The following is a 25,809-nucleotide window of genomic DNA, read 5'->3' as shown; positions in this document are numbered from 1 at the left end:
CAACCTTCTTCATCCTCAATGCAAGAACGTCAGCTGCTTTGAAATTATGCATTTCTAAAGTATCCTCACATGACACAGCTTGCCATACTGAAGTGCTGTCATGAACCACTTGCAGCACAGTGTTTACATAAAGGCAGAAATAAATACTGTACTACTTATCACAGTCAGATAAGTTCAAAGACAGTGATGACTGAGGTTTATTGTTACAATGCTGCACTGTGGTGAAAAATTTTAGTGCAGCACTGACACCAAATTACAACAGAGTTGTTTTTCTGCAGATCTTGCTTATTTTATTAAGCTATGAAATATTATTTTTTTTTTCTCCTCCCTCTTATTATGTGAGCTTAATACAAGCCCCAAGCTTAGTATATGTGCTTCATAGACTATGTAAGAAATCAGAGTTACAGAAGTGTACTGTTCCAGTTCATTTTGGGGCAGTCTTAACACTGCAAGATTTTTTTTCAAAGCTAGAGGCACCATAAATAATGCAACACTACAGTATTATCTTTTGCTATTTTACTCCTCTTTGAAAAATTCAAAAGAATTTTCTCTGGAATGAAAACATATTTTTGTTGCTGTTCCTCAACCTTTTCTTAGAGGAACCTGAGTACCATCTGACTAGAAAAAGAAACAAACAAGCACAGACTTTGTTTCCTTATTTGACAAATATACAACTTAAAGCACAAGCCACAGCAGCTGCAGCATAACATCAGAATGTACAGTTACCTAAAAATATTTTAAAGTTTTAGTAGTAGAAAATAAATGAAGGTTCTTCCTGTTTTCTGATGTGTTTATGCACCAATACATTCTTAACTCTAATCATAAAATGGATAAAACCCCAACATATGGCTTGAGAACAGGAAAGACCTGCACCACCAGCTTCTGCGCTATGTAAAGCGCTGGAACCCGCTTCAAAGTTTTCTCCATCCCCAACAGTCCTCCAGAGTGGACATCCCACATGGGCTTCCTCTCAACTTCCAGTGAACCAATTTGGAGAGTTATCTTGCATCAGCTGAAGAGCAACACTTTCTTTTGTACTTGATTCAAATAAATTTCAGATTCTTGCCGTCTTCCTCTTTCACCGCAGTGGGTACCATTTCATTGAGAGCCACTTAACACTCTTTTCTACCATATTAACCTCTACATTGTCCTGTCCTGGTTTTGGCTGGGATAGAGTTAATTTTCTTCCTAGAAGCTGGTATAGTGCTGTGTTTTGGGTTCAGTATGAGAAGAATGTTGCTAACACACTGATGTTTTCAGTTGTTGCTAAGTAGTGTTTATACCAAGGCAAGGATTTTTCAGCTTCTGATGCCCAGCCAGCGAGAAGGCTGGAGGGGCACAAGGAGTTGGGAGGGATCACAGCCAGGGCAGCTGACCCCAACTGGTGAATGGGGTATTCCGTACCATGGGACATCATGTCCCAGTATATAAACTGGGGGGAGTTGGCCAGGGACGGGGGCAGGGAAATCCCTGCTCAGGAACCAATGGGGCATCGTGCACCACTTGTTTTGTATATTCCAATTCTTTTATTATTATTGCCATTTTGTTATTGTTACTATTATCATTACTATTTTCTTCAATTCTGTCCTATTAAACTGTTCTTATTTCAACCCACGAGTTTTACTTTTTTCCCCTGATTCTCTCCCCCATCCCACTGGGTGGCGGGGAAGTAAGCAAGCAGCCGCGTGGGTGCTCAGCTGCTGGCTAGGGTTAAACCACGACATGTCCACTCGGTCAACAACACCCCTTGATTCTGCCCTCATTAGCTAGTCTGTTGGCCCCTCCAAAACTGAGGATGCACTAACAGACTCTCTCTTCCCACACGCTCTCAATAAAATGTATCTTGCAGTAATCTAGATGCCTGCATGAGACATGTCAAGTATTTTGACCGATGTTTTCAGGCAGGCATTCATTAACGTGTGAAAAGCACTCACATTGCTTCTATCAGGTCAGCGAATAAAGTGAGGTATGCTAAACATCAGCATTTCTCCAGGACAACTGAATCAATATACAAGGACCCATTACAAGTATAAAATACTGCAAAGGGATCTCAAACCCATACTATATCCATAGTGGTAATGCTATATCCACAAAGGTTTTGGGGGTAGATTAACCCTTAAGTTTCTTCCAAGCCTATTTAAAAGCTATTTAACCCACAGCACTAAAAATCTCTCTTCCACCTCTCAGATTTGAAACCACCAACTTCATAGTGTGAAAGCATTTCTTCTCTATCCCTTCTGTGTCAGATCTGTTGGTGGGGTTCTGAGCCCTCCTCTGTGTTTGTATGGCACCAAGATCAAAAAGACTCATTTCAGGCTGGAGCTGAGACACATGCAACATTCAACATTAACCTCTTGAATACACTGCCCTTACTCTGTATAGGTCTGCATGTTTGCCTGAAATACAAGGAAAGGTTGCTCACAACCAGTTCAGTAGAAATTACTCCACATTTCAACTGTTTTTCCTGTTAAAAATATCTGTATTTCTAGCCCAGTATAAGTGTCTAAGAATGCTTTTACTGCTGCATTTCAATTCACTTGTCAAACTAGAATAAACTTCCTTTGGAGAAAGTGTTTTTTTTTTCCGATTACAAGCACATTAGGAAGTATGCCAGCACAGCTGTACCACCAAACCCTTGGGAGACACCAGACCCTGGGGAATGTAAATGGTCTGAGAACAGCCTACTTGAAAGGACATCTTTTTTCAGGGCAAAGTCATCAGCGCCGCGATCACCAAGTCCTCTTGCTCAAACACCCCCACTGTAAGAAAGGAGGCATTCACCCGAGCCCTGCCTTCAACAAATTTCTCCCCGATAGTCTCAATTTGCCTTGGAGCCAACAATCTGCCAGATTCATCTCTAAACTTGTTCTTCAGAAAGAGATCTCTCTGTTTTGTATTTCACCAGCCTAACACAGCAGGAGACATGTATCCTGGCCCAAGGAGGGAGGGTTGAGAGGGTTTTTTTGTTTTGCTTTGTTTGGTTGGTTTTTTTAAACAGAAGGTTTATAGAGATACACAATAGTGGAAAGATATTACCACAAACATAAATACTGTATTAGTAGACATCTCGGCTCCTACAGTAATGAAAATGAATTACATCTCTTTCAATAGTTTCACTTCAGCTACATACTAAAACCATCTTAAACTCCATGGCTTTTCACCATGCTTTATGCCTCAAGTGGTTTTCCCTTATCTTGTTATCCCACATTTAATGCCAATTTTTTTTTCTTTTTTTTTTTTTTAAGTAGATGTTCCAAGGTCAACTTGCAAGGCTAGTCACTGTTCCCAACTTTGATTTCAACCTCCGTACACACAAAGAGAAAGCGTCAACTACCCTTCAGCTTAATTCACTGACGCCCTCCCTACTGTGAATCAAGAATTATGCACCTTCAATCAAAGCACATTTATAGTACTTAGACGCTGCATTATTTTTCACCACTTCCATGTCATATGCTGTGTACAAACAAGTCAATGTATAGAAAGACCACCCACCATGTCAAAGTAACAGTCTATGGTTTACTCTATATATTAGGATACAGTCTCATGCATGTTCACGTTTCAGTCTTGATTCCATCTCTTCAGAACTGGCTCTCAACTTAATGACCTGAACAAAGCAGGACTTCATCTTCAAAAATAGCATGCACACTACGAAGCAGATCTCAGCCATATACTTGACAGAAGTTTTGCAATAGCAATATCCTCGTTTTGTTGATGGGGAAAATGTAGGTAGACATCTACAGTGATTGGTTTCATCCCACGTAACAGCTAATTTGTTGAATGAGTGCTTCTAACTCTTCGCCCCGCTCTGCACAGGCACCTCAGCAAGTATTTCCCAACTCCTGCTGGGGCGGGGGTGTCATGGAGTGGAGAGCTTATCGCTGCTTCTGGGCGCTCATTTGAAGAAATGCGCACTTAGCAGCATCCTGCAACAATTTCTGTGGTCCAGTTTCATCAAAACCTCGGCTGAGCCCAATTATTCGGAGCAGCTGATAGCTGCCTGAGGTATAGATGGCTAACTAACAACACATGGGAGTCAGGTCTGCTGCTGCCATCATTAACCACTATAGTCCGCGATCGCTCGTTTGCATGTGAGGGTAAGAGTCTCCGCGCAACCCCGCAGCGCAGACTTTGGAGGTTTGCTACCCCACGCAACTTCCAAAATGAGTGAAAAAGGAACCGTCCACCCAACAAAGACCCTGCTACCAAAGTAGGCGGCTGGCCCGAGGTCACTCGTCGCCCTCAAATCACCTTCTTTCAGCGAGGACGGGCTGTGGGTACCGGCAGTACTCTCTGCAGAGACGCAGGGCTTGCAGAAAGAACCAGCACGTCGCTGTAATCAAACCATGTACCGTTTTACACTGTTCTTCCTATCTTAACTCTGACTTCAGTCATGAACCTTTAATCACTTTTTTAAGCGTAGAAAATCATGTTCATACTTAAATAAACACAACTTTGCCACTAAGAAAACCTACTTTCACATTCATCCAACACCACAGAAATTTATTAGCCAGGTATTTTTAGTGACATCCATTTCTTCAGATATACCACAGTATGTATTCTTCTTGACATAACTAAGTTAAGCTATACTTGCTGATACAGACCATGAGCACATTCCAGTGCAATTTGTTTGTCTTGACTAAAGGAAATATGCTCCCATGCTGGAAAAAAATCTTAAAATTTGCAGTCCTCGACTTCCCACTCATCTGGCAGAAGCAATCTCTTTTATAAACAGATTAGAAAAGGCATTTCTGAGAAAGATGTTGTTTAAGCTATAACTTGAATTGGGCATTTTCCTCTCAACTGTAAGATGTGCTACATCTTTATATGACAATCCCAGTTTTCCAGTACTTAAGCTCCCAAAAATTGTTCTAGTATGCAGAAAAGGATACTAAAACCTTAAACTAATTCTATACTTGTCCAGACCTCTTAACCTAAATTTGCTGTAATAGTGTCAGCCAACTTTTAAAATCCATTGGATTTTTAAGTACAAAGCCAACTTTTGTTTAGCATTTATAATTCTTCCTCTAATTAAGACCAGCTAACAACAGACAAGGGAGGGCATCAAGTTGTTGAATTGGAAGGAATCCTAAAGCAACAGAAGCCTTTGCCGGGTGAACTGCTGTATTACAAATATGCCCCATTTCACTCTTGTGAATGAGTCTCGCCTCGCCCTCATTCTGTTTCTTACCCCTGGAAATGTTACAGATTTAGTCATTGCTTGTTTTTTTGGGGGGGTTTTTTGGTGTTTTTTTTTTTTGTTTTTTTTTTTTAAGAGGAGCAAAGTGAATTTTTGTATTCATTCCTGAGATGATAAAAGCTCTGCTTAGAGTATGGAGCTCATAAAAAGGTAAATTAACTTATATTTTGCTCCACCTGAGGCACTGGAAAGAAGAGACAGAAACCAAGGCTTAGGACACTTTTATCTTTAGGACAAACAATGGAAGGAAACCAAGAGCTGTACTGCCTGTTCTCCACCCTCTCACTACTTTGATAGAGACCAAAAATATAACCTTGAAGGTCAGGGGAAAACAAAAAAACCAAAAACCTAAAACTTGAATACACATCTCCCAGCATTGTTTGCAGACGAGAGGGCTGCATTGTGTCAGCCCTCAGAAATTATCTGCCATCACAACAGAGATCAAAGGTGCATGGCTGATCAGAGACAGGACACAAATCAGTTCAGTGTGCTTTAAACAGGGGTGGGAGTAACTTGGGGCTTTATCTGAAGGAGTTAAATGGATTTCATTGAGGGGGGGGACGGGACGACGACACCCTAAGAATTTCATCTAGTCTCAAAATTGCTAAATGTACTGGTGAACTAAGGCTGTTCTTGCGAAGCTCAAGTCCAGCCAGTCTCAAGAATTCAGGGAGCAGTTTCTGGCACTATAACCGCCTCCACTTTGCCACACCACTGCCACCACACTCTGGGAAGCAAGTTTCATAGGAAAGGGGGTCTGTTTTCCCCCATCGCCTTCAGAAAGCACAGAGTTGTACAGTAAGTAACACTGTGCTCTTGATACAGATTTTACCAAAGCAGACAGATTTAGAAAAGAAAATAACCCCCCCCTCCCCCCAATCAGTCACAGTAATTCCAAACATTAGGTGCATTGCAGATAAATGGCAATCAATTTCTGATCTATTTATAGGTGACACCCTTAAATATCTCAATAAGCAGAATGGCTTTATTTCAGACTTGAACACAACAGTCATGAAACCAGATTAGTGCCCTAGAGCTTTCAATGTAATCAGATACTGAACAGCAGTTCTCTCTCCATTAAAGCTGACCTTGCATAGTGACATTGTACTTTTATCTCAAAAATTAGAGATACTTACACTTTTGAAAACATTCTTTTAAGCACTATTTCCTAACAGGCAGTACAGCTGCAGTGAGTATGGTTTGTTGCCATCTTTAAATATACCCTTCCCCTTTACATGTCAAACTGCCTTTGAAATCTAGGATTTAATTTTGGTTAAGGTGTCAGAATTTGAAGTTAATATTCTGATGCTGCAGAGACATTGTTTTTACTGAACAACTGCTGTTGTTATGGCATGATTAAAAACTAGGCTACATAATAAATCAACTTTCCTAGCTGGAAAGCTCATTAGTACTGAGACTATTTTAAGTGCCCACAGCCATGTTTTGACATTTGGCTATAACACCTTCACTGAAAGGTTCAAAAGCTTCTTACATAAAACCAAATACACTTGAAACACGCCCCCCTAACAGGGAAGAATATGCAGAACCCAAGGATGTGCAGGAAGATAGTGGAGTGGCACAGGCAAGAATTCAACTCAGCCATGTTAAAAATGTCATCCAGAAGCTATCAAAACAGCCTTTGCTGACAGTATTAATTTCCACCCTTCCACCCTCCTAACATCTCAACAGTACAAATTTAGTCAGATTACAAAAGAAAACATGAAGGCAATAAAAGTTATTCCAGAAAACACATGAGCTCATCCCAAGATTGTACAGTTAACTTGTACTGATTAAATTAGAAGAGGGCATTTGGGATAACTAAGCTCATTAACTCAAACGGAAGAAATAAGCCGCCTAGGAGGCGGAGGACAACCTGAGACCACAAGTCTCCCCATACTTGTTGGACAGTAGATAAATCAGTATATAAAGCAATGAAAAAATACTGGAATCTATCGCACTTGGCTGCTTTAGCGATCTGCTTACAGAGAGGATGGGGATGACACAAGTTGCTGAGTAAATACATTTACAGAGGAGAGAGCACGCTACCTGTAGGATTTTGGACTTGTGGGGGTTTTTTTCCCTTCACAAAAGATGTAAGTGCCTAAGAAAGGAACTCAGCTCAGGTACCAAGGAGAAACAGCTCATCAGGAGTAGGTATTTATTGAGGCGCTGATTTCCCTCTGGTATCTGAATTTCCCCAAGCACACCGTTTCCAACAGAAGCGTTGGGCTCACAAGCTCAAGCCCCAAAACGCAAAAGCCTGACGGCATCATCTCAGCGTAGGACTCGCAGGTCAATCTCCCCCATGCGAGCTGCTGTTCCCACCACCAGCAGCCCCCGGCTGCCGGCAGATGGGAGCTGGGCGAGCGGCCACCAGCCCCGACAGCATCGCCTCGCCGAGCTGACACGGCTCCGGGGAAGAGGGCTGACGGCGAACAAGTACGTGATGCGAACGTCCCTCCCCGGCCGCGGGTCCTTCTGCTTGGTCCGTTCTGGTGCCACAGCTGCGGCACAGGGAGAAGGTCTTCCTTCCACAAGGTGCCCAGGAGCGCTCGCCCCCCGGCAAGAAGGGAAGGCATCCCCATCGGCCCCTTCCGTTACCTGGCCAAAGGATGCATATGGCAGCTGCTCCAACAGGGAAGCTTTAGCTCTGCTTTGGTGGTAGCAGGAAAGGCGCATCCCTTGATATTAAGGACAAAAGTGATTTCTAAAGGAAGTTTGATTTCGCAATCTTTTTCACAGTGCCTCCCCTCTCCCTATTTGATTTGTGGTGGGTTTCTTAAAGAGTCATCACTTTAGGCTTATACTAGTACTAAGCTAACTTGTTCTCCCACAGGTAAGGTGTGAGGGGTAAGGGAGGTAAATGCCCTCTTGCTCTGAGGAGGATCTGGAAAGAAGCAACAGAATCACACCGCCCAGGGGCCCCATTTACACCTTCCCCTCCCAAAGCTTGAGACAAGAATTTAACGGTAACAGCAAGCAACGAGCTTCTAATCACCCTAAATTCACACCCTGTGACTCTACTCCCCCCACCCTACCCCTGCCCATGATAATGGGAGATACAAATCTTGAAAGAGAAGGCGGAGGAACACAATCCCTCTATCTTCAGTAGGAAAAACCAACCAAACCCCTTTTTCAGAGGTCACACACCCATACAGCTCCAGTCCCGGAGGGGAGGGACAGGTCATGGACTATTCTTGAGCAAGGAACCAACTCCCCAGCCCAGCTCCACCTGCTCTCCTAGTGCAACCACTCTGCCCCAGTAACCATCTCCCCTCCAATGTGGCAAGAAGTTCATGGCAAACCTGGTAATAAATTTACCATTTTTCCGTAGGCCACGGAAGAAAACAGACTTAAAATTTACTTTGACAGTCATGTAAATAGGGAAGATTAGTTTTTAATATTTTAATACTCCTTGCTTTAGGCTTACTTTAAAATCCTCAATCTTTTTCCACATCTCCACTTGTAAAATTCCAATGTATAAAGGCCCCAAGGCAAACCTTGTTGCACCCTGTGCAACCAAGACAGAGGTCTCCTTCCCTGTGCTGAATCCTACCTTCTCAGAGAAATTTACCTGAAGGACACACTGAATCCTGAGAAATTATAAACAACTTAAAATCCCATGCTTGTCAACTATGAGATAGATATTTGAGCTTTTTTTTTATTCATATCAGGTGGCTTCAGAGGAACACATTTAATTTTAAGTATGTCCAAAACTGAAGATTTGTGAAACAGATACTAAAGAGCTGATACATGAAAAAAACCAAAACAATAAAAGAAAATCTATCAGTCACCTGCAAATATGTTTCTCTGAACATGCAACAGTTTAAATGATTTTTTGGTCTGTTTCTTCTCATTTTACTGATTTCATTCAGTCTTCATTAGGAGCCTTATTATATACAGAGTCTTCCTGCTAAACTCAATCGGGTAGTCTATTTTGTCTTCCTGTAGCTTGCTGCAAATTTCTGAAATTATCTGTACTAAACACCAACCTATTTTGTCTTCTCTTTTTCTCTTTTTTTTTTTTCCTTTTTTTTTTTTTTCCTCCAGAGTTCTGTCAGCCCAAAGGTTTGGGAACTAATATAATGAGGGAAGTTAAACTTCTACAGAGCTATTATGAGTGCCCTCCTAAGTAGCTCTGCTAACAAGATTCATCACCAAATATAATGGAAGCCTTCTCCAAAACAAGACAAAGGTACTGTAATGAGCTAGGCAGCAAGCAGGGGCTCCGCTCTCTGCGTAAGGGTAGTCAGTGTAAATCTTTTTGGCACTAATGGTGTTTTTTTCCTAAGGCTGGACAATGACAACAACATTTATACAAAGCATGAGAATTCATGAATGTCTGGCAGTATTGTCTCTGCAATGCAAACAAGACTATCTGTTTTTCACTCTACATTTTCAATTCAGTACCAGCTGGATTCTGCAAACACATGGGTTAGTTCTGATACACCAAATAACCGACTCATCCCAGTCAGATCCCACAACTGAAGCGTATCGGAAGGAGCACCGGCTGTTACTAAACATGCTCCTCCTTAGCTACAGAATGAATAATGAAATCGTCTCAACCTCACGTGCCTGTCCTGAGGCAGATACAAAAGAAAAGATACTAAAAGCAAGTAACAACAACAGTGGGGCAGAAAAAGAGCGCTACACAAGATTACTTCTCTGGGCTAAATCTTAGGCATCATAATACTTCATCTAAGCCTATACTCATTCAAAAGCCTGCCCGTACTTACACGGGCTTGTATTTTTTGGACCCAGGCAGTGTGCTAGAAGGGTAGTCTCCACCACCGCTGATATTTAGCATCTCTATAAAAGTTAATGTATTAGTAACTAGCCAACACGGTACAGGAGAGCATCTACCTCAAGAGCAGGCTGCAGTGCGATGCAAGTTGGCAGCTGGTCTGGATCCCTCCAGTTGAGGTGGGAACAAGTCGTCTGTACGTACAGGTGCGAAACCCTAACGCCAACTGATCCGCAACCACAGCATCTTCATTGTCTCGCTGTACGCAAGATTTCCTACTGTGACCAACCAAGAAAGACCAAAGGATGAGCTGGCTGTTGACAAAGGACAGCTGTTGGCTAAAACAACTCCTATCACCATTTCCTTCTGCTGCCAAAGCTACGTGGCTATGGAGTCAGAGGTACCACAATGTTCAGCTCGGCTCTGTCTGCGAACTGCTGTGACAAAAAGCATCAAGTCCAATGAGAGCTGGGAGCACCCCAGGAGAGGAAGGCTGCATGCGAGTGCATTAATAAAAGGAAGATAAGTCTTTCATCACAGACCCATGGCAAAACACATTTGTACAGACACCAACCATCATCCCGCAAGCCCACACATAGAGAAAGTGCCAGAATTGCCTATCTAATACCTCCACTGAAAGTCAAGGTGACAGAATGTATCTTATTTATGCCTGGCTTCAAAATCCTGCATAAGAAGTAGCTGCACAATCTCAAAAAGTACACGTCAAGTACCAATAAAAGGTAATGCCCATAAGCTTCACTGATGGGACTAGAGTTGGGACTGTTTGCTGCTTGCTAGAAAAGCAAACAGAAAAACGAGCTCCAAAACATGCCTCAACAAAGAAAAACCCAGAAGTACAGAGCAAGATGAGAAACAGCAGTAGCACGGCTGGCAGGTTAACCCTCCCTGAAGTCCGACAGTAAACAAATTCAGCCGGGCTTATTTTTTTCTGTAGCATGGAAATCCATAGGAGAGACTTGCTACTGAGACACACTGGAGGTTAATTTTGGTGGCACTGCACGGTGCTGCGCTCAACTGGGAGGAGTGGAGGCTGCGCTGCCGGGGTGCTCGGGGAGAGAGGAGAACCAGCAGCCTCCTTTGGGATGGGACAGTGAGAACGCGTGCTGGAGCCCACCACCTCTAAGAAGGGCCTCAGAAGGGCACCGCCATGTGAATGCAAGCATTTTGACTACAGTCGCCACTGTGGTCCCCAGTTCTGCCCCTCGCTACCGGACAGGGTAGGAACGCTGCAGGCTATGCACTGCAGAGAACCTGTCACTGCAAAATACTGAACATTTGTGAGTGCTAAATATTTTGCAAAGTGAGACGTGGCTGAGGAGGCTATGATTTCCTTCATCTCCACACTCCGCTCCTGAAGGGAAAAAATTTAGAAAAATAACAATATCTGTCCCATCCTATGCATGCTCTCACTTCCTCTTTCTCCTGGTGTTTTAAAAGACAGTAAATAATTGTTTTGATTGTTTCTTCATCTCCTTCCTTAACTCTTCAGAAAATGCCACAGTTTAGACATATTTTTCTTCTCCATGCCTAGAGGCTTTACTACAGCTTCTGGAAGGACCGCTTGAGAAATACTTGACTTGCTGTTAATTAAATGCCAAATCCTGGCTGGCTGTTGTTAACTTTCTATAACTTTCAATAGGTAGCTGAAGCGTATCTGTTCCTTTACATCAGGGGATATGAGTATTCTTCAGTTGCATGAAGCCTGCTCTTTCCTGTTGCATTTAGTTTATGAAGTAGCTTTTGGGGAATAGAGGTAAGAAATCCTAGTTCCTGCTCTCTGCGTTTAGTACCTTTACGAAATTTGCCCAACTAGCAGAATCATTGCAAAGTGAATACTAAATAATGGCTTAGATACAAAAAGCGAGTTTATCAGCATGCCTACACATAAGCAGTTACTGAACTATTTCTAGGAAAAAATATTATTCCATCCACACTCAACTTCTTATGTATGTTTCATATGAAACCTGCCTATTTTAGAGATTCCTCACTTTACAAAAAGTATTCTCTGCTCCCCAATCTTTACAAGACATTCTTTTTAAAATAAAAAGCTGAACAGTTATAAAGCATCTGCTTGTGTAAAAAGAGTGATTCAGCAGGAAACATGTACTTGAAACACCCTTCACAAGAAAGAGCTTATTCACGCAGGGACAGTTGGCAGGGATATCTCAGTCTCCACTTGAATGCTCTTTTGCCAGCTTGTGTTGAAGGGACTCGGATGCCTAGGAGGAAGCTAATCACCATTTTCATAGGCTGTGGAAAGCCAGGTCTGGTTCAGAATTGCAAGTGCTCATACCAAAGCTCTCCCAGTGAAAAGCAAAGGGCTATAAGTTAATGTTCAACAGAAACTGGCAAATCTGCTGCTCACTGAGCAACGTGGTCGGGGATGAATTGGAAGTGTATACATAAAATAATGTAGTAAGTATGGTTGTTCAAAGTTCAGCCGCAGCATTTAAGGCACAGTACACTAAAGGCAAAAAGGCAGAGAGCACCTAACACATGAAATATTTAGCCAGTTCTAATCCTTCCACAATTTCTGCTCATGTTAAATATGTATTAAACCACCTTTGTTGCAAGCCTGCCAGTTTTCCTTAAGTCTTGTGAAACACAGGAGCAAAAGCTTTAGATCTGCTAGGCAGTATAAGCTGAAGTCAGCAAGTAATGTTGTATATAACTGGAAGCAAAATTTGCCATGGTCTGTTGCAAATATCATTATCACCAAAGTAATCAAGACATACCACCAAACGGATTCATTTATTAAATGCAAGCAGTGGTCCTGCAAGTTACTTCTGGATACAGGTTTACTCTTTTCATCAAAGTCAGTGCCGGCAAAGCTTTGATAGAAAGTAAGGGATAACACAGTTTAGTGTAAGAGTAAAAAAAGCAAACAGCTGCCAGAGAACTTAAAAACCCACTTTATGTTAATAATCTAGTCTTCCTATTTATTGTGTAACTAATATGACTGCATGGGAGCTAGTTCAGACCCTGTCACAACTCTCTCTGAAGCTGTTCATATTCTATTTTTCTATGTACTATTCATTAATCAGTTACTGGAATATGTGGCAGCTCTTAAAATACTTGTACTTCCAAGTTCTTGGACAAGAATGTGTATTTCGTATTCTATGAAAGAGTGTATGAAAGAGCTCACACTTGGATGGAACGAACACACAAGACATGACATAACATCACGCTTATGGTCACTTCCATTTTCAAGAAGATACCGAAGCAGCAGGTAATCATGCTTGTAAGGCATGTTACTTCGCGCCAACACTGCAAAAAGACAGAAGCACTACAGCCCAGCGCAGCATCAAAGACCACTGCTGGGCATTCAGGTTTCAGTTCTTAATCCACGGCACTAACGGAACAGCGCTTCATGGTCACAGGGGTAAGCAAGATTAATAATGTGTTAAATACCTACTTCAGCAACAAAATCAAAAATATTCTAGAAATACTGGATTTGATTGCTGCCAGTCAGCTGACGTAGGAAAAAATCCCCCAAAATTTGTGGGTGCAAAAGCGATCTTTATTTCAGAAACTATTGGGAAAACCATTAACAGGGTCTTTCTTTATAAGCAGGCCTTAAACAGCCAGTAACTCTACAAAGAGCATTCTCTTTAAAGATAGCTGTTTCCTAAATTAATTTGGACCAGTTTGCATACAGACATTTGTCTCAAAGTAGCTGAGGCAGAGCCACCCATCAGGCGACACTGTATGGATCCTTCTGCAGTACTACAATATTGATAGAGGAAAAGGAAGATCTGAAAATGAAATGTTACTCTGTAAGGAAAATGTCAGGCTACAAAATGCAATACTACCTATCTCTTCAATAAACGTTCAGACTTCATAAGCAGCAGCCTCACATACTCTCACTCTAACGCATGAACTCAGACCTCACAGGATGCACTCCCCCAAAAAAATCCCTTGATTAAAGGGGGGCATTTACAAATAGGTTCAGAAGAAGTCACCTGTATAGATCTACTCCAGGATTTGTGCATCCCAAGGTAGGTGAAATTAATGTAACAGTACCATTCTAATACGAACGCAAAATGGCATTTATAAACTCTGTTTTGTAAGCATGCAAGCATGCCACAACACACTGCCTGCGCTACTAGAAGTTTTAGATTGGATAACGTGGCAACATGTTACCTTCAATTGAAAGCAAAGCTTTAAAAAACTGGAAGACTTGGGGAGGGGAGTAAATTAAAATACAACCCTTATTATATTCTGGGATTTGTTTATGAAACTTAAATAGTCTTGAGGATCTACAAGTCATGAAATTCTGGTCTTGCTGCCCTTGGCAAACAGAAGCAGCTGGATTTTGAAAGGAAAACTTAAAATATTTACCAAATATGACATACTTAGTAACAAGTTTACGATCTTTTTTATTTCCATAGCCTTGCGCTGACTGCAATACTATTAGCTGTTGCACCGAAGAAACATTTGAAGATGACCTTCAAGGACTTGGTTCCAAATTAAGCCGTCACGAACCCTGAGGGCAAGGGGGTTCACCGGTTAAGACGGCACTCTCTATCATTAATTATTTCAAAGCCAAAAAAATAAAGCTGAGCTAAAAAGTCCCTGCTATAATAGTAACTGTCTTTTTTCAGGTATCTGAACAGACAGATATTGGCAAAGAAAGACTTTTAAGATTTATTTTACAACGTCTAGTTCAGGACTTTTTTTTTCCCAGAATGCGCTGATTTCTGTCATGCAAAGCAAGTAAACATACTTTTCTTTCCTCCTAAAGTTGAGCCAGAGCCCTGAACCCTTCTTATAGCAATCAAATATTTTTCAAATGCAACTTTAACATTACAAATGTTGAATTCAATTTCAGTACTTCCCTCCTCCCCCCTCCTAAAAACAGGAGAATGTACCTGCCACCCAGGCTAGCAATCCCAGTTTGGGCTACAAGGCTTGAGATGCACCACAAGTTCTTCACGGTCTTCATCCACAGCTCACAGGACAGTTGTGACAAAAAACTATTTCTCAGCTCTCCTCCTCCAACCACCCAGAACTACCTTTTTTTTTTTTTAAATGAGAAGGAGAAACAGCAACATGGAGGTAAAACTATCTCTGCTTATGAAGCGTCCTGGCTTTCCACCAAGGAGCCTGGATTCCCACCCACTGTTCCTTACCTTGGTGATTCAGGGAGATGCGGTTAGATGGTTCTTGGAAACCTGGTTCCACCAGATCCCGCCGACCATGAGCCGAAGTCTGATCTACATTGTCCTAAAAACAGAAGAGCAGGAATTCTTATCAAAAAAAGGCATTCTGTACTCCTATAAGCTACGCTGCACATAGCCAAACCACTGATACAAAGAGAAAAATCCCTGTCATACCTCTGAAAGGAGAAACCAATGTCAGGGGTGAGGGGGGCACTATAGGGAGACACTAGATTAACACATTAATACAGGTGGCACGAATCCAGAATCAATAACTATGCTGTAGGCTCATCTGTACATCAGTTTTGCATTTCAAACTGGGAAACAGTGATGTAAATGCACTTCTTGGTTTAACAAAAGTTTCTTCTTGCATCAAGTTATGTGGAGGCTTGGGGCTTTGTTTTCTTTAATTCCAAGTCTGTGGCTTAGGGGTTTGTAACTAATTAACTGGACTGAAACAGATTCAGTAGTGAACTACCAAACCTCAAGAGGAATCAGAAGTTCAGTTTAGATAAACATCCATAGCTCTGGATGCCAACCTGGATTTTTTTTTTTTTTTTTCTTCATACTAGAACTCTCACAAGATCAGGTTTCAAGAAGTTTTAACAGAGACTGAATTTGGCTAAGTCTAAAATACCACTGTTTCTCACAGAACTTGCCAAAAAAGACGACTAGGAGAAAGCAGGAAAATCAAAATATAATACGAAAAGCAAGATAAGTCACGCTGAGTTTTAGAAGTACAAGAAGGAAATTTAGAGCAGGTACACAGTTTTACAAAGTTGGCATACCTTTGCATATACCGGAAAAACAGAAGCAAGTGCATGAAGTTGACTACATTAATATATCACTGCCCATAAACCCTGTAGCAGTGATATACGTGACTGTATACATGTTCCTGCCCAAAGTGTGGGATAAATACACAACAGCATGATCCGCATTTATGTCAAAACATAGGAACCACCTTCACAGCAAATGACGTTGTAATTAATGGCAGAGCAATAACATGCACGCAGTGAGTGGCAATTCAACTGTGTGCAACCGTGAGCTCTCAGCCCAACATTTCCAGCTACAGAATATAAGCCAATGCTCAAAACCATAATGGATGTAGTGTTTGGGTGTAAGAACTGTATATAGTTACACAGGATATGAAATAAACTATATTATCTCTTCTTCAGAGAGACTATCTCAAACAGCAGATAACTTGAGCTTTGATTCAAGTACTCCAGCACCACTCTTGAGTGCCTTCACCATCAGGGATCAATTCAGGAGCCCACAGGCGTTTATAAGACAAGAACTGCCAGCAGTGGTAAGACCAAGGGAGGTTTTTACAAGTAAACAATATACGATAAGATGCATATGGCATCCATCTATCTATGCCAGATACAACTGAGACCACTCAGCCTTCTGCCTCCATACTGGCCACTTCCCCTTACAGCTCTTTACATCCTTGCCACTGTCTTTTTTGTGACACTGGCTGCTGTTTCATGAGCCACATCTAGCTAATATCACACAAGTTCTTTAGTTGCTTCTTAAGAATCAAGAAAAAAAAAATAATCAGACCTCCTGTCAGGATGACTGTATTTGTTTTTACTTTCTTGAAACATGGCAATATTTGTTAGCTCTTTCACTGGAGCTAACCGAATACATGTTAGGAACAAGCAACTCATAAGCTCCTGTCTCTGTCAAATCTCTTGGAACCGCATCCTGACATTATTACCACTTCTGGAGCACTAGTCGTTTTCACTGGATGTGTCTCATTTTCTCTGGGATACCACACAGCCAGCGCTGACCTGGGCCACAACATCTCCGTTTTAAATTCAGGCAGGAAATTTGGGGCTTGCAGCACAAGAAGGCCACTGCAGGAAGCAGAAAGCACATACAAATTTAAGACTCTACTCCCCAGAAAGTTTAGCATAATTCTTTCAAAGGCTCCAAGGACACCAGAGGGGAGGAGATGTTTATCTAGGAAAAGTTTCAGTCAAAACTTAAAGCTGAAGTCGATTGCTCTTCAGTTATTTCAAACCTAGTACAAAGGCTGAGAGGTGAACATCTCAGGCATGAAGAACAAAGCAGCAGAACATCCTTCCTCCTAATGCAGTGCTTTCCTCGTGCGTTTCCCCCCATGCAATTCCAAATCACGTACTTCTATTGTGTAGGTAAAACCCTGCTGACGCAGTTTAGCGGCGTCAGTTCCACCTCCCAGGAACAAGTCCTGACATCCAACGTGTGGATGCAGTTGCGTATTGCCTTTCGGCTGGGAAGAGCAACAGGGCATCCCAACAGTAACGAAAGGTGGAACAGAAAAACCACAGATAAGCTATTTGTTACACACCTAAATGTGTTTTTGGTTGTCCCAAGACATACAAGTCCCAAGTGGAAGGCAAGATTTGTGCAGTACTATGCAGTAACAGAGGATGAGATGTGGCCAAAATGCATCTTTTTACCTTTGGGTTTCCCACAGCGGTAACCTGTGAATACTTCACTAAGACCACCTTATTTCAGGCTGACAAGCTGGCTGCAAGCCCATAACTTTCCAATTAAAGCAGATTATTTTTTTTAACTAGCAATTGCCAATAATTTACAGGAATAAGATTCATCCTCTCTGGAATCACCTTACAGCTGTACAGAAGATGCTGAGAACCACAGGCCTCATTCACAAAGCTTAAGCCAAGGTCAGCTTGGTAAGATATACCGAAGCGTTCAGCAGCAGAGGTTTCAATGACGAATGATTGCTGGTGCTGCTCTCACAAAGCTGATGCCCCTGCCTGTTTCTGCAGGTGCAAACCCCTGCCCAAAAGGTCCGCGGACTTCTCCCGTGGCTTGAGCAAGGCATGGAACCAAAGGCTTTCTCCGGGCGCTGAGGGCCAGCAGAACCCAGGTGCTAAAGTAAAGCAACAGCCGTGCATAAACAAAACCACACCTGTTAAAGCAATGCAGGCAGCAGAGGAGAAAAGGTAAGGGCGGTGAGATTTAAAGAGCTCGGGGTAGTTTCACATGACCCTCCAGAATCTGTTTGTGTCCGTTGTGCACAAACAGTGGCACTTGTCCAGCTGCAGCAGAGATCAGACAGACACTGGAACAAGGTTAAAAGAAGAAAGGGGGGGGGGGGGGGAAAGTTATATAATTGTTCCGTGCCAGCGGCCTCGTTGTGCTGGGGCTCAGGGCCGTGGCCGATGCCCTCAGCAAGGTGGGCACCTGCTTTGGTCCATCAGGACCCCCCCGCCGCCGCTGAAACCGGGCTCCCGGTAAGTCATGTGTTTGCTCCGCGTTTTAATCCCCAGCTTTCCCTCCTCTTCCAATAAATGCTCTCAATATGAAATTAAAGCATGTTACTTAACTTACTGTACCATCCAGCTATTATAGTATTTTTAGAAGCTAGCTGAGCATTAGCCCTCCCTGACTTGTTTGCATGTACTATTTTCTCTGTCAGCCAGCGTCTGGGACCAAGGATGATTTAATCAAGTGGCTAGAAAGAGTGCTAGAAGGATCTGAAGCAGTGTTAATTTTTTACAGTCCGTTAAAGCATTTGCATTTCATACAGCCAAACACACCGTCATTACAGGTTAGATTTCAGTGTCCTTTTGCAAACTTGCATTGCATGACGCAAAGTGCAACACGCTTGCATCGCATTAAGAGCCAAAGTCCGCTCATAGACAGCATTATCTCTACATATCAGTAACCAGGACAATCTGGATTTATTTTTCAATCTATAACCAAGCCTTTCAAGTTGCACTCCTTCAACTATGACATACAATGTTTGCTGCTGTTTGTGCTAGCATGATAAGCATTTCAGTTATCAAAGAAAACGTTAAACCTGGTGCTCTAATCAGAGAATCAGACAGCCATATACTACAGCAGCTCTGCTGTCTGCACGTGCTCTTTAATCACTTCTTCGGCTCCAAGTGCTACAGTTCCCACCTGCAGTTTAGCTCGGAAGAGTATTTATCAGTAGGAGACAGCATTATTAGGCTGACCGGCATGTTGCTTCTACTCTACTGCTGCTTCTCTCACCCTGGTCCCTTCAGCAAAGGTTATCCCGTCAGTAATTTAGGATAATCTTACAGGTAAATAGGGCTTAGAGGAGGGAGGAAGCAGATCCAAAAGTACAAATAATAAAGGATCGTGTATACTTCCCTTTTTCTTTCTTTGCAAACAAAAGGACCTGCCATGAGCAGACAGAGTAGCTTTCTCTAGGGGTCTGGAAATCCCCTTCTACTGAAGGCTTCAACTTTTTCCAACTTCAGCACTTGCTGGAAGTTTACGAGATGAAGGAAGGCTACAAGTGGCAGCACAGCTTCTCGGAAGCTCCTGGGAGCACGGCCAGACCGAGGACGTCCAGACCACCAAGACGACAGTCCCTGGTTTTGGATTTACTGTAGCTGTCTGCAAACCCACACAGCCATGCCCCTGAACAAAAGGTTCAATTGAGCAAGAGTCACGCGTACTCATGCCAGCAGTCCCACAGCGACAAATTAAGATCATGACATACTTCTGATGTTTGTACACCGTCCAGCACAACAGAAAGTCAAGTCAGACGTGGGGATGGGCCCCGCTGCGGTTTAGGAGACTATCAAGGCAGATACGCCTCAGTTTGCACAGAGGCACTCCTGCCGTGCCAGGAGCTCGCTGCCTACCTGCTGGTGCTACCTTATCACGCCAAGGGAGGTGTCCGAAAACTAGCTGAGCATAAAGAGAAAATCAGCCAAGTCATTACTTGAGCCACCTTAGCTTTACTCCGGTCAGGCAACTTGTGCAAAACAAAAAGAAGTACCTGCTGCTAGCGCAGACCGAGGAAACTATCGCGAAGTGTTCACGTGTAATGGTTTCCCAAAAAAGCAATTATTACAATTCACTGACAAGGTGTCCACCAGGGGCTGTGAAAGAGTGGACACAGCTCCAGGCTCCAGAAGCAGCAAGTAAATACGTTCAGAAATTACACACTCTGTAGCTGCAACTTGTTGCTCTCAGATGAAGGACACAGAGGTAGATGAACATTTCTTTATCTGACCCAGTACTGCCATTCTTAACACGCTTCTGGAGTTTCCTTAGGCAATAAACAGATTAGGCAGCATTTCTTCTGAGGGCTGCTTCATATGATCCTTCGCTTCCCGAACAAAAGACTATTTGCATTTATGTAAAGTAACCTTCTGCATTGTTTTCTAAGCTATGCTGCTTTATACCATCATTTTGCAGCTTTGGTTTACTTAAAGCATCAAATGTACAAGGAGGAGAACAGATTCAATTATGGTAAGCGCCGAGTAGGCAGCTATTAATTTAAGTAAACTTTCCTGTAGCTTACTGGTACCCACAGCCATCCACAGAATTTCTGTTCTGTCACTCAATTTTACTCCTAGCCCTGTGAAGGCAAACCCATAGGCTATTACAGGAGGAAATCCACCTGACAGATCCAGACCAATGTTCAAGCTCTAAATCCAAACTTCACAGTCTTGATCAATTAGTAATGCATATGATGCTCCTTTCTTAAAAGATTCAAGTCACTGGCCTTCTTAGTGGCTAAATACAGCAGCACAGTCCCCTACCAGATAGCTGTTTGGTACAATGCATTTTCAGCCTGCTAACACCCCAGAGCTTGAGGAAATTTGTCCCAAGTACAGTCATGAGGGAAGAGCACGTCTCTTGGGTTTGTCCAAAGTCCCTGCTTTGCAAATGATTTCAAGTTTATTCAAACACAGTTCATATTTTTTATTGTCTTCCAGAGCTCCAATCACATCTTCCCTGGGCCAGCGCTTAACATGTCACAGAAATAAAGAAAAAACAGGCTTTGCACACCAGGCAAAAAAACTTTAAAGCGCATTCTCAGACAACCCACATATTACATAATTAAAGACCTGTAACTAGGTTTCCTGCCTCTTAACTATAGTCATTTGACTAGGTAAGAGCCAAGTGAAAGGCTCAGTAAGTCAACAGAGTAACCGTGAACCTAGAATTTTAGCATTCCCATTGCTAAGAGAGCTTGTACAAACAAGGGCTTAAAATAAAGCCACTTAGCTTTGTCAAAAGTCGGTCTCTCTCTCCTGAAGTAGCAAAGCCACTAACTGCAGGAATCCTTCTGATTTTACAGTACTGGCTATCAAGACCGAGAGCGATAACCCTAGAGACCAGGAACAAACAAACCCAGTTTGGGATTACCGGAGTAGCAAAGGCAGCAGCACGATCCTCCCAACACTCCACAGTATGTGTGATCCTCAGTGCTGCAGATCACCAAACCCACGCGATAACCTGGCAGGGCGCACAGACCCACTGCTACCCACACATTCATGCAATCCTCAGCAGCCCGCCACGCAACATACACGACAGCCACAAGAAACACTACATACCAGGAATTAGCAAAGAAAGAAGGAAAATGACAGAGACTGACAGACAAGACAGACCTGCGTCTGTGGTCTATGTCTCTGCAGCAGCAGGGAATTTGTTAAATGAATCACAGGAATTATATTACATCCCATGATACAGGGGAAGGCAGAAAGGCTTGCCAGTTTGACCTTGGAGGAGGAACTTCTCTCCCGACCCCCGTCTGGGTTTCAGTAACCCACTGACCAGAAAGTCCTTCAATTCAGCAAAAAACTGGGGGTTTGGACCCTGTTGTCAACGCCAAAACCCGATAGTGTGTACCCCAAGTCAGTGAAGTGTTTCTTCTCCTACACCAAGGGGGAAAAAAAAAAGCTTTCTTAAATACACGGACTGATATGGTTATACAATATACTGCTATAGCTGAGCCAGAAGCTTGTTTTTCTGAAGGTGTTTCACATTTATTTTAAGGAGTATTACCAGTTATGTGATTGTCATTATCTGTATTGCAACTGCAGTCTATTGCAATACTGCACTGCAATTGCACGGCAGTATTGTTTCATGCCAAAACCTGCTATTAGCTGCTAGCCAGCTTCTTTCTTTCAAAAAAAGTGGCTCTTTGGCCCCTCAGGAAATAAATAAATCTAATCTGGCAAGAGCTGGACCATGATTAGCAACCTCCAACAGTATCTGGTAGCAGCAGTTTATTCACAAAAGGCTTTTCTCCAGTAAGGCAGGAGTGAGCATACCATGTTAGCCGACAGCTTCAGCAATACACTTCTACAGCACGCATACACGCTAGCATTACAGATTGAGCTTCTCTAGGCTGGTCTTAGCAAAATTGGCGTTAGCAGGGTTCTCAACACTACTGAAACCAGAATTTGGCAAGAACTAGGTCAAATCAAATTTCTCTCACTAGATCCAGTCCTCTCTTATTAGAAACTAACCGCTTCTGCAAGAATTTAGCTGTCTCCCGGTACTCTGCACAGAGAAAATGGATAGTGTATCGCACAGTGAGCACTTTTTGGACCAGACTGCCATTTATTATGGTAGAAGCAAATTCAATGCATCATGGTTGCTGTCTTTTAATCAGCTAGCAAGGAGGGAATCCAACTGACAGGCTTAGAAATGCTAAAAGCTTTGTTCTATTTTTAATGAGACTAAAACCACTGTGGCTGTTAGAGACAGTTTACATAGTTTACAGCTAAAATCAAGTCTTGAAATACAGAAAAAACCCAAACGCACAAGGTTCTTGGTGAAAAGAATCACTTCTTAGAGCTGTCTTCAGCTAGAAAGCACTTACTTTCTGATGAAAAATGAAGCAGTTACTTTCTCATCAAGTAACTTTTGCCTCTTTTTTAAAAACATAAACCAGGTTCCTTTTCATTTCTAACAAAACACCACTGAATAAATGAAGTTTATATTAGCAAATTCTTCACAGTAGAAAATTACACACTTATATGGAAATTCTGTTTCTTCTGCTGGTGCCCATAGATCCTGATAATGTATCTTTAGCTTGTACTTAATTGTAAGTTAGCCTTACCTCCAAAGCAAAGTCACTCTCACTGGCAAGGGACTGCCACTGACAAAGCTACCAAAACCCTAATTTACTGCATGTTCCAAGCTCTTTGGTTTTGGTCAATACTGACTGAATCAATAATGTCCCTGAAAAATCTGTTTTCTGTGAGAGAGAATTGTATTTACCAACAGGAATTAAACAGAAAAAAGTTATTTTCTTACCCTGAGAAAGTATAAAGTAAACTGAAGTAATACGTCATATTCCTCCTCTTTTAAAGAGGCTTTTCAGTGAGATTTTGCATCCTTCTCTTATCAAAGAACTGATACTTAATAGATTACACTACTTAAATTGAGTTAAAAGCACAGCAAGGCTCTAATGAACTTAGCAATCCATAGGTGTTAACTACCATACTAGATGGTGCTCACACAATCTAAGGGACTAATGCAACCCATAATGATGTGTTGTTGCTCATAAAACCTTTATTCTATTCTAGAATCCTTACCAGGGTCACTTTCTACGTTTCGTCCAAGTTTCTGAAGTGCATAGTCAGAGTATATTCCTTCCTCACCAGAAAGATGAAAAGAAATATAATGGGAATATTTGTACCCAGGTGCAATGGAAAATTTCAGCATGTCACGCACCTGCTAACACACCTGTCCATTCTGAGAAAGCGCCTTCAAAATTTTCTTTTAGCTTGCACTAGAAAAATAAAAAGTCTTCACATGTTCTTCATGCTCTTTGGGGGGAAGTCGTAACACGCAGAAAGCAGGTACAGGATATTTGATCCTTCTCAACCTACTGCCCTCCCCACGCTCAGACCTGTGAAATACAAGGTAGCTCGTCTGTTCTACTTGGCATCAAATATACTAGAGCTCCAGTTATAGCAGAGCTGCTGGCCAGCTGCTCCCAAGAGCACTGGCTTTGGGAGTCAGGTTTTGACAGCACCCCCGCACCAAGCGGACGGGGGGCATTCTGCAAACGGCCTCGGACAGTCTGTCCCCGCGCTGGCTGAGGACGGCCCGCGTTAACCTTGGAAGGCTCGGTGCTTGAAAGGATGAAGGATGACCTGGTGGACTCCGGGATTGGGCACTGCGGCAACACGTTTGTGTGTCTCAGGCCAGGGGAGGGAGGAGGGAACAGAGGATGCGACCTCGGTTGCAGGAACCTCTATTTCCATGCAAGCACATTCTCTTTAAGAATAGATATTCAAATCTCTACACTTTGGGAAGCAGCAACCACAGGCAGAAAACCTAAATTACATTCAAGTCTGTGCATCCTTATAGCTATGCAGCCCTGAAAACTCAAGACTGATGAAACTCTAACAAAGGAATGAAAGTAGCATGAAACACAGAGCAAAGGAATTTATCCCATCCGAATGTGGGTCTGCTTTCTTACAGGCAATAGCGCTATCCCCTTTTGTCTTCCTGATGGTCCAGGTTCAAACTGAGGGTTTGAACGGCCAATAGGTGAAGATGATTCTTCACAGCTCTTGACAGAGCTGATAAAATGACAAACCTTCTGCGGGGCAAGAGCCACTGTGCTCACACAGACTATTAAAATTCAGCAGACACCAGTGAGCAAAGTAACTCTTAGATTGCTAATGAAATTGTTCTTCAGGTCTTCAAACTGAAAATCTGATGAATTTCAAGTGTCATGTTGAACAACTTCATACAAGACTACTTTGCTATCCTTACTTGCTTCAACTATCAGCGATACGGACCTTATCTCTCCACTTTCTAGCCAACTTGCTCAATTGCTGCAATTTAGGGTGTGCTTGATACCCCTCCCCTCCTTCCCTGAAGAGCGATCCTTGGCACCAGGTAAGTAATTAACTACATCTAGAAATGGCTATTCCATCTAGTCAAACCTATGATCCTAAATATTAATGACCACACACCTTCCTGCTTAGGTGAAGGACCGCTTACCTGTTACATGGTGCAATCTGCCCCAGAAATAATTACCCAACTCAGACAAGGATAGCTGTAGTTCAGATGACTTGCCTTCAGCTAGATACAGAACTAACTCTATTTACACATCTCCAGAACAGCAAGCCTTACCAAAAAGAAGATATTTAAGAATCTCAGACATGGGGCAAAGATTTTTACATCTCAGTTGACAGCTCCATAACCTATTAAAAAAAACCCACAGGAATCACAGACACATGTCTAAAGAACAGCAATCATGCCTTTTCATGATTAACAACCCAGCAACAGATCTTGTATTGGAACAGACCGTTGTGCTCTCCCCTAACCAAATGGCAGGGTTCCACTCTCTCAGAGCAAATCAGTAACGTAATTTATGCGGAGAAAATGATGGTGTAAGAAATAGTCTACAATATATGGGTACTTAAAAAAAATAATAAAGTTCTTCTGTACTAGTTACATTGCAGTAATAGGTTATTTTGCAAGCCCTTGGGAAAAAACCAAACACCAACTATTATCAATAAACCAAGATGCCTATATTTCTGCATGTCTTTAATCATGTTTGAATCTCATTTGACCTGCAGTTTTAAGAAAGTCACATCACTACACGTTTCACACTGATGTTCAAAAGTTTTCCTTTAAAAAAAAAAATTTAAAAAAATTGTCAACAGTGATGCTCTATTAGACTTCATAGAGTCACTGTCCCCAAGTGTTAGCACCGGTTGGATAATATTTCTAATACAAGCTATGCTGCAGTGCTGCTTATGTACAAATTGTAAATTCACAACAGTTGGAAAGAAAACACACGAAAAATTAAGCTAAGACTAACAACAGGGGTTGTCCTGGATATTTCAGTGTGCCGGTGTCTTATCCCCATTTCTCAAAATGAAAAACTTGTAGTATTTTCTACATTTTCAGAGTTCTTATCAGAATACAAG

General features: G+C 42.3%; 1 protein-coding gene across 5 annotated transcripts in view; it reads right to left on the bottom strand.

Annotated features, from left to right (window-relative positions):
* Window positions 1–25,809, bottom strand: part of GRB10 (growth factor receptor bound protein 10) — a 148,390-nt gene that overhangs the window by 72,275 nt on the left and 50,306 nt on the right. For 4 of the 5 annotated variants that reach the window (XR_007509762.1, XR_007509763.1, XM_049830273.1 and 1 more), the window contains exon 3: window positions 15,095–15,188. Coding sequence is in view for 2 of the 5 variants with exons in the window: in XM_049830273.1 (XP_049686230.1) it covers window positions 15,095–15,188 (94 nt within the window). In the remaining 3 variants the exon portion in view is untranslated. Of the gene's footprint in view, window positions 1–15,094; window positions 15,189–16,838; window positions 16,858–25,809 lie in introns of those variants that run through there. The other variant, XM_049830276.1, reaches the window with a different exon arrangement.

The sequence above is a fragment of the Accipiter gentilis genome, chromosome 27 (genome assembly GCF_929443795.1).
Source record: "Accipiter gentilis chromosome 27, bAccGen1.1, whole genome shotgun sequence".
Classification (NCBI taxonomy): Eukaryota; Metazoa; Chordata; class Aves; order Accipitriformes; family Accipitridae; genus Astur; species Astur gentilis.
The sequence above is the reverse complement of the archived record's forward strand: the minus strand, read 5'-3'. Positions and strand labels throughout refer to the sequence as shown.